At 47.2% G+C, this 16,936-nt stretch overlaps 1 protein-coding gene and 1 long non-coding RNA gene across 3 annotated transcripts in view; one reads left to right on the top strand and one right to left on the bottom strand.

Annotated features, from left to right (window-relative positions):
- The window catches only part of LOC141962644 (uncharacterized), a 34,143-nt gene extending 20,021 nt beyond the window's left edge, over positions 1-14,122 (bottom strand). The window contains exons 1-2 of the long non-coding RNA XR_012633971.1: positions 13,768-14,122; positions 3,523-3,569 (exon numbers count right to left, since the gene is read on the bottom strand). This is a non-coding gene — a long non-coding RNA (uncharacterized LOC141962644). The remainder of the gene's footprint in view (positions 1-3,522; positions 3,570-13,767) is intronic.
- A 229-nt stretch (positions 14,123-14,351) lies between these two features.
- Positions 14,352-16,936, top strand: part of CLYBL (citramalyl-CoA lyase) — a 179,662-nt gene continuing 177,077 nt past the window's right edge. For both annotated transcript variants that reach the window (XM_074930805.1, XM_074930798.1), the window contains exon 1: positions 14,352-14,416. In XM_074930805.1, coding sequence (XP_074786906.1) covers positions 14,352-14,416 — 65 coding nt within the window. The remainder of the gene's footprint in view (positions 14,417-16,936) is intronic.

The raw sequence follows: 16,936 nt of genomic DNA, 5'->3' as shown, positions 1-16,936 counted from the left end.
TTCAGAAAGTCATGAAGCAAAAGTTGAAGTTTAAGAAGTTTGTTCTTGTTATTAGAACAGAATACACGAAGAAAAGGAAAAGTGCTGTCATAACCCAACTTGAGCAAGGCCACTGTCCAGTCGGGCACACTGTTACACAGCTCTTGCCTCCTTGAGTTACAGATCCTTGAAGACAGTAAAAATCCTGAGATCATCCCCTCAGCCCCCCCAAGCTCTGCTCTTCTGTGAGGCTGTGATCTGACAGTTTTTCAGACTTCAGGATGCTTTGGCCTCTCTCAGCCTCTTGGGCACAAACTTCTTGCTCCCACCATCCCCACCAGTGCAGAGAGGGCCTCCTGCACTTTGCTCACAAACTCTACCACACCACACTGGATGCTCCTACTAGGTGTCATATATAAAAACACCATTTCTGTTTCGGGGGCTGAGTTCATACTTGCAAAGCAGCCAAGGCCAAGAGATCCCAAGCTACACCTGTGGCAGGTGTTGGCCGTAGCTCTCCGCAAGGTACTCGGCCTCTCCTGGGAGAGGCACAGTTTCCCACAAGTAGCCACATGCCAGAGGACTCAGTTTGGTATGGACACTGTCCAGCCCTTCATATTTATTTGTATAGGTGCAAACGCATGCCTTCCTCTTATTTTTTTAACACGGCTTCAAAGCAGTAGCTGCGTATTGATGAGTGGAGGCAGGGGAAGAAGCAGGTGTTTGTCACCATGTCTTGCCAGCAGTGGCAACATCCACAGCAGAGGTAAAAGACATTGGATAGGGCTTACAGATCAGATAGTAATCACGATAACCCACCCCTTTTGTTGTAACTTTGGACAATTTGATCCATCATCTCACTGCTTGCCCTGAGAGCTTTTTTTTTTCCCCTTTGTGTCAGTTGTTGCTCATTGTCACAGAAGCTCACAGAGCTGCCTGCCAAAATTTTGGTTGGAACCTGCAAGTTGGTGTTAATAACTAACACCTAGTGGTCTTCGGGAAGCAACATGGAAGGATCACGGATTGGTGTCATCCAGTTGGTAACACTGCCAATTAAATTGCAAAAATTTGGCATTTTTGAAGGGCCAAGTTTATTCCTGTAGATGAACACTGACAGGATTGTTACATGTGAAAGAGGCTGAATTCATACTATGAAGTGCAGCATTTTCATTTTCAACTATTCTGTTAAAAACTGAGCAACTAAAGGCTACTCCTAAATATCCCAATGCCACAGTGGTTAATCAGGCCAACTGTCATTATCTGGGATACATACAGGTGGCTGTCATGTAGCTGTCACTCACAGCAACACTAAGATAAATCACAGCATTAAAATAACAAGCAGAAGAGGAAGGCTGGGCTGCAGAAGGATTATCCTGGGTCCCATCCGTACTGAAAACACCACATGACCTTCTTCATGAAATTGCAGTCAAAGAAAATCACTTGGTTGCATAGCAGTGTGTGTTCCCCTGGTGGAACTCTGGAAGGCAGCCTCTTCTCAAAAATACTCCTGCTAGAGATTTTTCTTGTACGCTTAGTGCACAGATTTTTCTTAGAAGTTTATTTCAGTATTTTTGAAGATTATGATCTTTGAAGACTGTGTGCTTCCACTATGGATGATAATGGCTTTCTGTGCGGTATATGGTATACATCTACTGCCCAAATTTGTTTGTAATTTTTACTTTCAGTTTAACTTAGGTTTAATTGTCTCGATTTAAGCCTCTTGTGGTAACACTAAGCTGCTTTTGTTTTTACTTTGGATGCAATAATTTTAATGTTTCCTCCATATGCCAGTGGGTTTTTGAAGAAAAAAAACAAGGTCTGAGACAGAGTTATTTGAATGGATTGAAATTAGGAAAGTGAAACTAAAAATATAAATGGGAAATACCAGGCTAATGTGACATATATGTAGTGAATTCCTGTGTGATAACAACATACTCAAAAATTTGACGAAATTTTTCATGTCTTATGTTGAGCCCTTCTGTATCTATAGTGAACTCGCTATGCCTTCAGCAGCAGTTGGATAAGCAGCACAGCTACTCCTCTGGGATGAACACTAGAGAATAAGTTACAAAATACATTTCAGTGATTCTAAACAATTAATTACACCTCCTTGTCAAAAATATTTTTGTCAAGCATAACTGGGCTGTGGGTTTATTCTGTGAGTGTGGTGTACTTGTTAGCCGAGTTTCCTTTATAGTCAATTGGATTATTAGGACAGAGAGAAATATAGGTCTGCTGATCCAGTTTTTTAGTCCAACAGGTATATTGGTAAATATTCTCCCTCTGAGACTATTTAATAATTTCTGAAATTGGTAAAACCAGTGTTGCTTTGCCTGGAATCTAAAATCTGGGTCTTCTTCCAGTTGTGGCTCTGTCCTGTGAGGCCAGGCTGGCTGGCTTCACTCCTGAAGGTGATACATCAGAGGCTATATTCCTGTTAGATCTTCAGACTGAAATGTTCCTGGACCACCCCAAACTCATTTCATTTCAAACACGCTAGGCTAGCCAAGATCTCCTACCTAAATCAGCTGATTTCAACTAAAGACCTTTGGGAGCAATCATATGATCCTTTTTCTCAAGTCACCAGACAGGTGAGTCAGGAGGTCCTGCAAGTAACAGTACATCATTTACAACCACAACTGATGCAAATCCACCTGAAACAGTCTCTATGTTGCTTTAGTTAAAGCACAACTCTCTTTTCCCTGTAAAGAAGATGTGAGATATGGGAGGTGGCTAGCTGGCACATTTCTGCATCTGCTAGGATTCCTCTACTCACATGTAAATTGTAGGTCACTCTCCATGGCTGGCTCTAGGTGGGAAGTTTTTCAGTCCTTGGCTGATCCAAAAGTATCCCAAATTGTTAGAGAACAAATTTTCTGCCATATAATAATAGCCATATGGTGATCTCTGGGAAACAACTGATGACCCTGGTCTAGTTGATGTCTGGTTTAGAAAATGTTTGCATGTCAGTAAAATCATTGCGACAACTACTACTTTTCATGCCACATCAGTCACAAAACTGAAGGTTAAATGCAAAGTGTATTTCTAATATACTCCTGTAACGTCAGTCACTGTGAGGCTACTGAGATGCAGGGTCTATGTGTACCTGTTGGGCATGATAAATGTGGGTAACAGTCAGCAGATGCTTCAATTTGGGATCTGGGGCCGGCACTAAATTTATATTTGCATTGTCCACACAGAGGTCTTCAGAGATGTCCCAGCTTGATGCTGCTGTGGCATGTGGCACTGAGCAGAGATGAGGGGGGCTACCTGGCATTTCTACCTCTCCAGCCCAAACAAACAAACACAAAAGGCCTCAATTCTAATTCATGCAAAGAGGGGAAAGGAAAATTTAGTCTTTAAAATCCTAGCCAAACAATATGTAGCATGCAAAGCATTTGTGTGCATTTGCAAGGGATTCCAGGTTTTCCCAGGGGCCGGACCCCACTTGAACTCCACTTGCGCATGGAGCCTGAGGGAGTTCTGCTGCCAGCAGTAATGGTCTGTGCTTAAGGACAGGAGTATAATGTAATTATGTCTCACCATTCATCTAATGAAGAGTTTCTGTTTCTTGCTGGGATACAGGTTATCTGAGGAAAGAAAAATCATTTCACTTGATGTTTCACACATCAAAAACATTCACAAAATCTTATCACAATTGCCAAATCCCTTTGTTCCCTTTATAAAAATATGAAAATTACCTCACTGAAGTGATGTGAGACACTACCCTTTGCATGTTTAATGGTCTATGGAAAACTATTTTATTTTGAGATACAATACCTTCTGATATGACAGAAAGCAGCAGCATCTAAATGATGTGTCAAAGTCTATAAACAGAATAATATATTCAGAGTATACACTGTATTCAAAACACATATTCCATGAAAGCTCTGTTTTCTGATTTTCTTTTTCCACTGTTTTTCCTTTAGGCATCAAAGGATAATGTACTATGTACAGTCTTTCATACAGGGACTTCAGAAATGTTTAAAAATGATGGAAAGTCTGTTAAAAGTGGTAAGTAGACAGGCTAGATTTCTAAGACATCTTTAAATGTTTCTTTCATTTATTATTATAGTGGAGCATAACTTCTGAGCTAGCAGCAGCCTAATCCAAATTGCTAGTACCACAGGGCTAAGTTATAAAAGACTTTTTAAACTAAGGAGAAATAAAAGATAAGTTGTACAAATCTTTAGTTTAGGATTAGATAAAAATTGGATGCTCAAATGTAGCCTCAGAGAGCTCTGGGGGGAAATGGATTCACAAAAACTCACTAGCTTTGTTCTAGATATTTTCCTCTCCAGTTTCCTGGTGCTGATTTCCCAGTTCTTTGGCCACAGCTGCTCTTTCGAAGCTGCACTGAAAGGCCGACAAAGGCCTTTTTCTTTTATTTCATATTGATTCCAGTGACATTTTTTAGAATATGATGGTATCCCAGTCCCTGCTGCACTACCCTGGGCACGAGCATCATTCCCTGCAAGTACAGTAGTCTTCCCTACATGCAACTCACACTTGCTCCCAAAGTGATGCCTTTGTGGATGCCTTGTGCCAACTCCACTTTCTGTGTTCTTCTGCATGGGATTTCATAAGCTTCTTACAAACCACAGAATTATATGTTTGGGGGTTGTAGAGATGTAGGAAGTGGACCTAAAAACTCATAGGTACTATCAGCTGATGGATACTCTGTGGAGAAGTGTCCAGTGCAGGCACGCTTGCAGAAGGAGTGTAATTTGCTTGATATGGAAGCATCTGAATCACCATTCAGAAATATCCAAACTCTTCTGTAAAGTACAATAGAGAGCTAGACTATCAATAACAGGATTTTTAAACAAACAAACAAACAACCTAAAACTGCGATTAGAAACAATTTTTAAAATATGACTTGCAGTATAACTGAAATTTGGCACAAACACGTTCCACCTTAGGAAAAAACGGCTCTGTTCTACTTACCTTTTAGCAAATATCATACAATTTCTATGCACATTTTTTTTCTTTTCATGTTGGCACTTTGCTACTGAAATTTTACTTTGCCTACTAGTTCTCTTGAAAGCAAGTGTCAAACAGAGTTCAGCTCTCCATTATACAGAGTGAGCTTTAAAGAAAGATCTGTAACAGGCACACAAACAAACCCAAGGGTCTCTGCCTTTTAAACAAACCCATTTCCCTCCCCCTTAGAGCCAGTAAACAGCTTCTGGCTGCAGATTTGGTCCTTTATAGAAGAGATTTTTAAGAAGCCAGCTGACCTGTCCAGCAGCCTGGTAATCCTCAAATCATCTGCTCACCATGCTCATGTGGAGATGTCACCGAAAAGGCTTGTTGACAACCTTCTGTTGCATTAGAGATAAGTCTGTAGAACTGCCACTGTCTTACTCAGTTCAACTTTACCACACGATGGAATAAAACTTGCCCTTCTGACAAATTGAGAAAGACTGCTGATAGAAGAAGATTGTGTGTAAAAAATACTTCTGGTTTCCACTTCACTTTGGGTTAGACTAAATTGACGCTGATCTACACTACAGTTTGCGAACTCTTTTTTTTTAAAAAAATTGACAAGTTATTATTTTGAAAGTCTAAATGTCCTCTCTATGCACGTTCTCGTACAATGCATTTTAAACCACCTAAATTCCATATTTTATATAAGTATGAATATTTTAATTAGTAACAGATTTATGTCAGTTACCCAGTTTTTACTTTTCCACACAAAATCATTAGTTTATTCTCAGGTCTTAACAAGAACTCATATGGCAAAAAGGTAGTAATTTAGTGATCAAATACAAACTGCCATATTATAAGCATCTATGAATCCTTCAATCAATTTTTGCATTGAGTAATAAATACTAATCTCAACTAAACTGTTTTGTTACATATACAGCATGCTCTGATCCCAAACAACTCCTTAATCCACTATTTTAATAATAGTCTATGGATTAAGGGATCTATACTGTATACTGACACAATGTATTGAGTCCAGGTTCTATAGATGAACATTTCTGTGATCCATTTTAATGGCATACAAGCCATTGTAGTATTATGGTATCAACAGCCTGCAGATTATCTACTGGCTTTCAAAGCATCTTGCAGCAAAGCGAGTTTAATAACCTCCATAAAGGTGAAAACACTGTCAAATGTACAGAGAGAGAGGACTCTGAAATAAAAGCATAGTGTATATAAATACCAGCAAGCATTTATATATAATCAGCTATACGATATACAGAAATGTTTTGAGTTTTGAAATCTGTCAAAATAACAATGTTAAGAAGGGCAGTCTGCTTTCTTGGCCCCCTCCTCATCTACACATGCATGATACTTTTCTCCTAGCATCTTCATTTCCCGCTCACAGCTTGATAATATTTCATGTAGGAAACCCATCATGATGGATTTTACTTTTTCTAAAATAAATTTGCTCCAAATAGCTCCATGTCTGTTATATTCCTGCTTCTGAATTATAGCATCGCCCGCCTCTCGTTAAGTAAAACTGCCACCGTGCTGGCAGCAGAGGCTCTCCAGCACCATGTGAGGTAAGGAAGTGTTCCCACCACCCACCTTCACCTGGCACCCACGCTAAATGTTTAAGGTTAATTTTCCCGAGCTCTGCTTGTAGTCAGGGAAAGGACACATGCCTACAGATGGCAGTTCAAGTAGGAGTCATCATCGCTCTGAGGTGCCCTCTTCTCCTTGAGCGTGGAAGGAGCCCTGGCAGGCTGGAGTCAGTGCCCACACACAGCACCACATCCCCCAGCAGCGGCACCACTCGCAGGCCCCGTGCCAGGGGACAGTGCTGGGACTCCCTCTCCCCAGCGGCAGAGCAGGCACCGCGTTAGCAAGCCCATGGAAACATACATAGGGGAGAGCATCTTGAATCACTCCCGTGTGGTGTTCATTGCTAAGTGACCGGCTGATGCTCAGGAAACAGCCCCACTCCAGTCCAGTGAAAACATCTGCTCAATGTGTAGCACCAAATGAAAGGTGGGGCTGTATGAAGAATGAAGATGAAAACCAGTACTGAAACCACACCACTTTTGTAATAGATCACCTGCTCCCACCTGGAGGACTGTCTCTCCACTTCAAACCTTCTTACAAACTCTGTTTTACAGTTGTTTCCCCTTTTTTTCCCTCCCTCATTTCTCCTAGCCAGTGTATAGAACACATGGGGTGTGTGCTGCTTCCCAGCATGAAAATATTTTGACTTTTCTGAATTCCAGTGATTTCATGCAGCCACTTTTCAGTAATCTTTGCCCAAAATTGCTCAGTATGTAACAGCACCTGAATTGGATGGCAACAAATTCACTGTAACATCCTCCTGATGTCTGAAAACAGGCTTCACATTTTTGATATCACTTATCAATCATTTTCTTCAATTTATGGCTGGACCTGTTCTTGGAGTTTCTACTCCCTGCAGCTTCACCTCTGCTACTGGCCCTTCATTTTTTCCAGATGTTTCTCCTTTTTTTAACTTTCTTGTTCCATCTGTTGGTGATGCTTGCCAATAGCTCACCTGGGGAAGGGAAGGGTTTGTTTTCAAAGGTGGAGAACTAGACTTGGACAAGCAACCTCTAAAGAGCATCTCTGGCAAGGAGCTTGGGACCAGCAAGGGGTATTTACCTTTCCAGAGGATCTTTCTGGGATCTGGGGAGGATCCACGTGCATAAGGCTGCGGATTTCCCCCGGTTCAACAGGGGCTCTCTGCCCTCCCCAGGAGAAGGAAGCAGCTGCCTGAGCTATGCATTTGAGGTGGTTGAGAAAGAGAACCTGGGGTCCTTCAAGCCTTTGAAGACTGCAGAGAGAGCTTTTCTCAACAAAATGATTCTGTCTTGATATACTAGGGCTATTCAATCCATTTTCACCAAAATCCACTTTCCATTACGCTAAATGCATAGGCTCCAGATGATGTACTCTACATAGATTTATGGCGGATTAAAACACTATGCACTCCTGGGATATGACTTGCACTGCAATAACGTTAAACATAACCGTGCAATGAACAGACATTGTAAAATTACTTCTTCACCCATGAAAGCTATTCAGTGTTTGCTGGCTTATTTCTAGTCTTACATCAATACAGTTTTGGGGGAGGTTCCCCAAGATTTTCTTGTTGCCAGAAAGAAGGTTCTTCCTTGGGCTCTTCTCCTCCTATGGGAGGAGTCAGATTGTTCCAGCAGCCCCCTGGGCCCAGCTGCGTCCCTGCATGTGGGCACGCTGTTGGTTCTGTATGGAGCAGTGGGCCAGGACAGTTCTCCCAGGTGATGGGCACACCCATGACAGCCAGGGGCTGTGGGCAACATTAAGCTGAGCACATGTGGCCCTGGCACCTGCTCCACTGGGGAGCCAGGTGCTGCAATGTACCTCACAGCGGTGGTAGAGGATGGGGGTCCTGCCTGGCATGGGAACACGGAATCCAGTCCAGCTTTCCAGACTACCAGTAAGAAATAGGAGGTCTCAGGCAAGGAGGCTGACAGTACCATGGGGTCCATTCAGTGTCATGCCCGTAGATGTCCAGTGCCACCTGAGATGCTCTTAGTGCGTCTTGAACAGACGCTAGGGCTCAAGAAAGGTCTAAGTCCTGTGACATATCTGCTGCCTGGTACAGATGTCTCACATGGGATTTAAGGGCTTATATTTAATTGTGTGGAATGAGCTCTCCATGGATGTCACCTTTGTGTGAGGTCCAGGCATTATTTATGGTAGCCTGGACCCAAGGAAGAGTTTGCTGTCTCGGGCTGTGTCTACTACCAGTAGGTCCAAAGCAGTAATGTGGTTTCATAGTGAAATCCACCACTGTACTATTGTGTCCTGGTGGGTTGGTTCTCAGAGTTCAGGAACTGGGTGCCTTTTGTAGGAAACTGAGCCAGAAGCTGTGCTCCAGTGCCTGCTGGGGACACCAGTGTCCAGTGCCTAGGGCAGGGTTGAGTTTCACCATCATGAGGTCTCCTAACACAGATGTGCCAACAAGAGATGCCTCTTGCACCATCAGGTGCTCTCTGAAATAGTTCTTGCACTATATATGGGGCAAGTGTGCTGCCCTGTTAGCCTTCGACTGCACAAAGTCAACAGCACTTTAGGACTCCCATCCACCTTTCTTCTGGCTCAAAATCCTTTCTCTTCCCTTCCTTGCCCTTGCTTAGTCACCTTTTCTATTATCTCCTTAATCCACTGTCCAGACCAAGTCAACTCCATCACTCCTTCAGAAAAGCCACTGAGTTCCAACCAAGGTCCCTTTGGAGGTGTCACTGCTGGTCACTGTGCTGTGAGGCTGAAGGTGGTTTCTTAATGGCCATGGTGATGCTGTGGAGGTGATAACCTCCTGGCTGCTGCTGGGTCTGAGGGCCAGGTAAAACCAAAGGTGGTGAAGGTAGTGTTCTTCAAGAGTCGGGACACCAGCTGGGTTAAGGGGTGAGAGATGGCCTGGCAGACATGCTCCTGTTGCAGGAGCTTGAAGAGATCTTCTAGCATGAGTGTCCCTCCAGCTCCAGGGATGGCCACATGGCTGTGTTTGGAGGGGAACATGTCCTCCCACCCTGCTTTTGCAGGAGACCCAGGGAGGGACAACTACCACTGCAGCCTGCAAAGAGGCCCTTGGTGTGCCCTGCAGAAGGAGCTGGGGGTGCAGGGGTGTGCTCTGTGCTCATAGAGCCAGAAGAAGAGGCCCCGTGTGGCTGGTGTTGGTATAGGCAGAGCTCTGCTGATGCATGGCACGAGGCAGGCAGGAGGCCAGCATGGGTTTCTTGGGGTGCTCATGGCGGGGAACAGAGGTTTAGCACCTTCCCTGCATGTGTTCGTTCTGCAAGACTGGAAATGGAAATGCAGTTTGTAGGGGAGACCAAACACTGCCCATGGCCAGCAGCCAGAGTCTGAATAAAAGACTGACAATGCCCCTTCATTTTTTCTGTGCCGTTAAGCTAGATCTGGAAAGTACAGAATAAAGATGTGTAACCTGAGGGAATGCTGTGAGATGTTTGGTGGTGCAGGAGGCACTGCAGGAGAAGGCTCCCACGAGGCAACGAATGCAGATGGGAGGCAGCTGAGGCACTCAGCGACTCCCACAGACACTTGGCCAGGTAGGAGCCCAGGCCCAAAGTAGTCTGTTCATCACAGAGGCACTTTTAACACTGCTGGCCAGCAAAAATGAGTGCCTGTCGGAAAGAGGCACAGAAATCTCAGTGAAATTGGTGCCGACAGTTAATTATTTCCCATTTTTGCACAATGAGCTGAGGAGGACATCCGTTTGTGTTCACAATACCAAGAGGAAGGCGTGTCATTCCTTGGCTGTTATGCTGCTCATTTCTCTCTTGAAAATCAGAGTATATGAGTGTCAAGAGGATACTGACGTGCAATAGCTTCAGGCAGCAACACAGGTCTTTTTTCTACTCAGACTCCACACAGACTCTAATAAAAGATTTTATTTTTTTTTATCAGCATGGCTCATTAATAGTTCTACAGTGCTTCTGTTCTGCACTGCTTCTTTTTCTCTTTCTTGTGCAAAAATACCTGCTTTAGTCACTAATCATACAGTTAAGAGATCATTAAAGAATTAGAAAATGAGTGTAGAACAATGACAACCATATCTTCTTCCAGAATATTTGGTTTTCTCTTTCATAGCAACCTTATGCTTTCAGCATCTCAAAAGATACTAGACCAACATTACAAAGAAGGTGTTTGAAATACAGTTGGAAAATATATTGTACATGAAACATACGTTGTAGCACTGTGGTTGCTGTGTTGCCTTATGGAAATAAGAGAAGGAAGACTGTAGGCAGTTATCTTTTTTTAGACTATTTTGCCTAGTCCATTAACATTGCTAAATGATTTTCAACAGCGCAGTCTATGAGTCATTCAATCTTCATAATTTTTTTTCTATCTGAGAAGTTGTAGGATGGCACTCTCTGATTAATATCCATGTGTAGTTATCACATGTTCATCTGAAGCATTTGTGCAGATGAGGCTTTGCAAGGAGACATAAAAAGCAACAGCGCTGACAAAAGTAACATAATACCAGCCCCAGCTGAGCTCAGTGATCCTTTTCTCCAAATATTCTTCATGTACATACAGCTCCAAGGGTCTTGGCCCCAAAGATACTGCTGCTATAAGACTTACACCCTCATAAGCATCTGGGTGCCTAACTCTTGAGGATGTTAGTGGGAGTTAGGCTCATAAATACCTTCTGAGCATCCTCGAAAATGTTACATTGGCTTAATCCAATTAATGGAAAACACTGCATCTTTAAAAGGCTTCTATTTTAAAAGGGCAAGACAGATGAACAGTATTTTTCCCAAAATACAGAAGGGAAAAGGCAGTAATGAGCTTTAATTGACATTCCTGTGTTCCTATGACCATTTAGAAGCCGAAGGGGCATATGTCATTTGGAAATGAGCAGGTCAGGCTACCCCAGGCTTTCCGACACCAGTTTACACAAAACCTATGCTCAGCTACTAGTGCTGAATAAAGGGTGTTTGTACTTCTGACAAAACCTGAAAGCTGTTCTGCACACAGTGGTGACAGCAGCGTCCTGCCTCCACCTGACATCGCAGCACTAAATGCTGTCACTGCAGGGGAGATCCACATTTTGAGAGTTCTGCCCCTGGCTGGCTGTACCCCTGCTCTCATCCTCTTCAGGCTGGCATGGGGAGCCATAGAGAGACAAGAGCCAACAGGGTCTGTCAGGGGCCACACATCTCTTTTTTTTCCCCCCACTACTGGCCAGCCTGATCAGCAAAGTAGGGAAGGAGAGCATTTTGTGCACCTGGGAGTCTTGGATTTGGAAAGGGAAAAGACAAGAGGTGACAGGACGGAAACCCCCTGTCCCTACAGAGGTAAGAGAGAGGCAGGACACAAGTCCCAGGCTCTCCTCCACCACCTCATGCCATATCATCCCTCAGAGACCAAAGAGTTCCCCAAGGAGATAAGATTGGCAGGAGGAGAAGGCAAAGGGCGGGAGGCAGGCAGAGCATCTGCCACACACAGTTCACTAGACCTACGCGCTCAAAAGGGTTAATGCTATCACGCTACTGGTGATACCAGGAAATGTTTCTTTGTTATCACATTGTGTCAGATTCAAGTGGTATCACCCATGACTAACATGCAAGATTACAGAGGAAAGTTGAGCGCAGGTCACTTTCATGCTTCAGCACAGCTCTTCAAAACAGCGTATTTCATTTTGCTAGGAGGGGAAACTCACACTTGCTGACAACAATTCCCCAGTAAAGTGATGCTAAGCCATACCAGAAATTTTCTACACTGACAAAGAAAACTGTGTGTCAGAGGAAAGAACAAAGTTATATGACAAAACTCAATGACACTAGAAAATAAAAAAGCTCTTCCATGAGGACTTGAGCTTGACCTACACGGATGTGAGCCCAGGCATTCTGAGGAGTGGGGGTACTGGTTTGGGGTGTTGTTTCATTATCCTTCTGCTTTTATAAAAGCTGTGGAAACTGAGTGTCTTGGAGATCTTTCTCTCATGGCCAGACTTGGTCCAAAATGGGCAACACATTCAGCAGTTGTGGGAGGGTAGGGATGGGAGACGATGCAACGGAGAGGCGGCACAATCCAAGCCCCTGTCCTTAGGAAACCTGGCTGAAACATCCACACTATTGGAGGAGCTTGCTGGGATTATGCTTTGTGGCCACTCCAGCACATTGGAGCAGCGTGGCAAGGAGAAAATCTGTTCTCAGTCTAGCTTTGGGCTGGCGGAAAAGAGATCAGCAGAATCCCTGTTCCATTCTCAGGACCCGACCCTTCTCAATTTTGTTTCCTTCCTGCCCCCACCCTTGCTACTGCTTATGTTACCTTTGGTCTCGGCTCTTTATTCTCTGCAAGAATTAACTCCTTCCACTCACAGCAGTTATTTCCACACTGAGATGTGCAGAGCAGAAGCACCCCAGCCAGAACTGACCCCTGAAGCTGGAGGTGACCCCTGAAGCTGTAGGCACCTGTGCGGAAAGCCTCTCCTTCAGCCACCCAGGCAGCCATTCCCCAAGGGCGTGCCGACTCCAGCGGCCTCAACGCGAGAACACCCCAACTGTGCTACGTTTTGCTGTGCCAGCGTGTGTACCCAGGCCAACACCCGCACCCGGCTGCCTGAGGCTGCGCCACCACAGCATGATACAGAGAAATGATTATTTGGTTTGAGACTTATTTACTTACTTACTTATAGAAAACTGCTTAGCAACTTATTTACTCACTTATAGCAACTTATAGTATTACTTATAGTACTTTTGAATATTGCTAAGAATCCTGCTTGCCCAGACTGTTCTGTGGAATTTTACCAAGGACTACTGTGTTCATCAAAACAAAGCAGTTCACTGTGAAAATCGACCAAGAACTATAATGTTCAGCAAAATATTATGGTTTTGTCCTTGGGGAACAGGTGTGCTCTAATTAGCTGGGTCTTGGTAATGAGTAAAGATAGCCATATATGGATAGTAGAAGTTCCACTGGTTCTCTTAAATATGATAGAATAAGTAAACCAGCTGTAAACCACTCTTGTTGTTCAAGAAATTAGCCAAGAGAATCTGTGCATGCTCCGTGGAAAAAACAAGGTTAGAAAGACCACGAGCCTTCCTCCCAAAGACCCCGGAAGATGCCCACCAGGAGACAATGGACAGGTGCAAAGAGAACATAAACTCCTGACACCATTCTTTCTGACTAATCCAGCCCTACTCATGCATATGTATGTTTGTGTTACGTAACCCAATGAATATGGATATCCACACTCTATAAGTTTTGGTAAAACGTGCGGTGGGTGTGCAAGCTTTGTGGAGAAATCCCCTTGCACCCCGGCCAGAGTAAACATACCTGCTTTATAACTCTGTTCGAGCTGTAGCGTCTTTTTTCCGCAAATCAAGCGGCTGTTTCAGTACAGCCACCGCTGCCGGGGAAGGGCGACAGACGCCACCGGCGGGGGTGATTCCGGCCGAGGGGCAGGTGACCCCCTCGCACCCGCCATCCCCGACGGGTTTCGGGCAGGCTGAGGCGGGTGCCAGCCCACCTCCCCTCCAGGCCAGCCGGCTCGGAGGGGGCGGGCGGGCTGGTGGGGGAGCTGCGCTCTCCTCAAGGACAGCGGCCCGTCCTGGAGCAGCGGCGAGAGGGGAGAAGGGAACCGACACCCGCGGGCGCGTGCCCCCACGGAGCGCGCAGGCCCCGCGCTGCCGCCGAGAGCGCCCAGGCCCCGCCCCGCCGCCGTGACGACACGGGGGTCCGGTCCGGTCCTGCCCCGCCCCGCCCCGCGGCGGCCGGCCACCTCGGGCACGTGTGGGGCGTGGCACGGGGCACTCCTCCTCCCCCTTCCGACCAATCAGCACCGCGGGGAGGAAGGGCGCTGCGGCGGGGAACGCCGCCGCCCCAGCCAATGGGCCGCGGGGGGCGGGGCCGAGGCCGTGATGATGATGGCGGCGGCGGCGGGGGTCCTTTCGCGGGCTGGGCTGCGCTTGGGGAGGCGGAGACTGTGAGTGACGTGACCGCCGCGCGCGGGGAGCGGGACTGACGGGTCCCCGGCGCTGCTGCTGCTCCCCCTCCCCGCTGGAACCTGCGCTCGGGGGTCACCCCCCCACCCCGCCCCGAGGCTGTGGCGCCCGAGCGGCGAGTCTCCGGCGCTGGACCGGGCTGGGCCGGGGGCGCGGCGGGCGGCGGGGACCCCCGCAGCCGGAGCGGCTGGCAGCAGGCAGCCACGTCGTGGGGGAGCTGGCGTGGGCCCGGCGGGCGGTGAGCCCCGGGCTGCCTGCGGGGACTGGGCAGGGCCCGACCGCCTCCGCCGTGCGCCGGCGGGGGAGAAACCGCGATTCACGGGCTCTGCCGCTCCCTCGCCCGGCTTCTCCGGGGAAACTCCCTGGGCAGCCGGGGAAACCTCTCAGGGGCGACCCCCGGCCTTTCCTTTCCCCTCGGACAGCCGCCGGCCTCCGCTCGGTGCCTCCACGGGAAGGGCGCCGGTGACACACCACGCTCGGGCACAAGGAGCGTTGAAACAGAAATTAGTTTCTTCCAAGGACCCCGAAACTGCCGTTGCCCGGCTGCCCTCTGTGGTACCGCTCCCAGCGGGGCAGTGAGCCGAGCCACCGGCCTAGCGGGCTGCTGGCGGCTTCGGTGCCCCATCACCTTCCAGGGGGAAGCCCTGGGGGGCAAGAGGGGCCGGGTCCGCACCCTGGGCTTTCCTCTGGAGAGGACGCCGTGCTGCCTCCTCCACTGATAAAGCACCCCAGGTGGAGCTGAGCCGTGATGTGGGCAGAAGCAGAGCTGTCAGCAGCCCCGATGGCATCCCTCCAGCTGGGCTTGGGGAGGCTCTTGTGATTCCGGGGGAGCAGTGTGACCCCGTCCCCCTGCCGTGGCAGTGGTTGGACGAGGGAGGGTTGTGTAGGCAATGTAAGCCCACCTGTAAAGGGACCGAGATCACCAGGTGCTTTCCTGCAGGCAGCCAAATAGCTGTCCGGGCATGGCCTTTGGGCAGGATGCTAAGAAAAGCGCCACTGTAAGAAGTACTTGATCCCCGCACAGGCCAGTCTGCCAAATCGGGGTTTGGGTGACATATGCTGTGTAAGATGAGCTCCACTGCACCTTTCTCCTGGAGACCTGCGTGGTTTTGATGCCCAGCTCTCTGCCTGCAGGTGTGTGCCTGTGTATTACCTGTGGGCAGAGAACTGCTTCTCCCACAGCAGTTGATGTGTCTGTGTTGGTTTAAGGCAGGTTTACAACAGCACTTCTAGAGGGAGAGCAGATTTTTTTAGTACTGGTATTAGGCAGCCAATCAAGTGTTAATTCATTTTAATATTTAAAGCTTTAAACTCTTGCGGCCTCTCCTGAGACCATGATACTGTAAATACAGTTGACTGACAAGAGAGTATGCAGTCTGTAATAACTGCAACACAGATGTTACTGTGAACACACAATACTGATGCTGGTGTTCTTGGGGAATCCCGGGGACAGCTGGTCTGCTTTGTGCTGTGCTAGAGGCAGTGTGAAGAGCCCATAAAATCCATGTCAGACTTTCTTGACCACAGTGATACTGTTGTACATAGCACCCAGGGTCATTTTTCCAGCCTACCTCCTTCAGGTTACTTTTACAGCCTGTTTCTGGAGAAGATGCATGTATGTACGTGCCTTCCCCCCCCCCTCCCTCCCGTGCCCAAATTGGTGCAGAATTGTAAATGCTATGCCTTTCTATTTCTGGTTATGAGGAATTTTGAATATCCCGTGGGGAGGAGTCTACAGTGTGAGGGCAATCAGGTCATAACATCTATATGTGCATAGCACCTGTTCAGGGCTGCAGGAGGCAGCTGACCACATGCCCACAGTGAGGCTGCTCTGTTCCACCCATGATCAGAAAGGGCTTCCTTGGCTGGTGCTGCCAAGGGGGTGAGACGTGGCTGCTGAGAACCACAGCTCCCTGGCTTGACTCCCAGACTCCCATGTGGTGGGAACCGCCTACCCCTTGTCATCAGTGTTGCTGTGGAGCCCGAGAGGCCACCATGCAGGTGGACACCACAGAATTTGTGGCATCCAAGCAGTCAGAGACCAGAACAGTATGAGGCATGAGGGGTCCTTGCTCACCTTTGAGTTGGGCATTCATGTAGCTATGTGCAGTGGGGAGGGAAAATACAGGGACAACTTCAAATGTCGGCAGTTGGTGAACATGTTTGTTGAATTTAATTAGCAGCTCCCTGGTCTTTAGCAGGAGTTGGCAGGTGCCACTGGGTCCTGCAACACTTGTTGCCATGCCGTGCCATCAGGTTGGGACACTAATTACAGGAGGTACCTCCAGTGTGGTGCAGCTGCCTTTCCAGCTGCTGCCATCCTCTCTTCACACAGATGTTGCTGCCCCTGCAAAGACACTGTGCAGTGCCGCCATGAGAATGCGGACAGAGCATTTGTGTCATTAGCAGGCAGGCAAAACCTACGGTACCCGGAGCTGATTTTGCATGCTTGTGATGTTCCAGAACCTTTTGGGCTTTCCCTGCCTGTGAAAGATTTTTGT

Source organism: Athene noctua, chromosome 1, assembly GCF_965140245.1.
Source record: "Athene noctua chromosome 1, bAthNoc1.hap1.1, whole genome shotgun sequence".
Taxonomy (NCBI): Eukaryota; Metazoa; Chordata; class Aves; order Strigiformes; family Strigidae; genus Athene; species Athene noctua.
This window is presented reverse-complemented; position numbering and strand designations above follow the sequence as displayed.